Below are 718 nucleotides of genomic sequence, written 5' to 3' on the forward strand. Positions count from 1 at the left end.
TTTTATAAACAATTTTTTTTTAAAATAGTATTCAAACAAGCCCTCAAACAGGGACAAGGTTTACTAGTAAAAATAAATATTGTATTATACAGACGTGTGGCTCAGATAATATTTTCACATTCTTAAAATCAAAATGTAAATATAAAAGAAAAACAAAATGAATAAATATGATACCTGAACAACAAAGGATCCAACGCCGCCAGAAGCTCCCAAAACAAGAATAGATTGGCCGGCAGAAAGGCCAACCTTGTGAAGAGCTCCATAAGCAGTTTGAATTGCTAAAGGAATGGCAGCAGCTTCAGCGAAGCCCAAATTTGGAGGCTTGTGATCCAAACCATTCTCTTGTGCAGTTGTGTATTCAGCCAAAGACCCAACATCTTTTGCCTCCACCATACCATACACTTCATCCCCTTCTTTGAACTTCTTCACTCCACTTCCTACTTTCACCACCACACCGGCAACATCATAGCCAGGAACAATCTTTATGCATCACCCACAAAACAAGAATAAAAAGAAACTCCTATTAATGCGGTTCAAACTATTAACTTATTTCAAAAAGAAAAATATTTGGTAATAAAAAGCAATTAGTCAAAAATAACTGGAACTTGTTTTATTTAGTATTCACAATTAATGAATACTAAATAAAAATTTTGTAACGAATGTTAAATAAAATAAATTTAAGATATTTTTTTTCTTAACGTTATAAAAATATTAGATA

The 718-nt window shown here is 32.2% G+C and overlaps 1 protein-coding gene across 1 annotated transcript in view; it reads right to left on the reverse strand.

Annotated features, from left to right (window-relative positions):
• LOC107648495 (2-methylene-furan-3-one reductase-like) overlaps positions 1-718 on the reverse strand; it is a 6332-nt gene that overhangs the window by 2857 nt on the left and 2757 nt on the right. Inside the window, exon 2 of the mRNA XM_016352338.2 lies at positions 175-480. Within this exon, the coding sequence (XP_016207824.1) occupies positions 175-480 (306 nt within the window). The remainder of the gene's footprint in view (positions 1-174; positions 481-718) is intronic.

Source organism: Arachis ipaensis, chromosome B06 (genome assembly GCF_000816755.2).
Source record: "Arachis ipaensis cultivar K30076 chromosome B06, Araip1.1, whole genome shotgun sequence".
NCBI classification, from domain to species: Eukaryota; Viridiplantae; Streptophyta; class Magnoliopsida; order Fabales; family Fabaceae; genus Arachis; species Arachis ipaensis.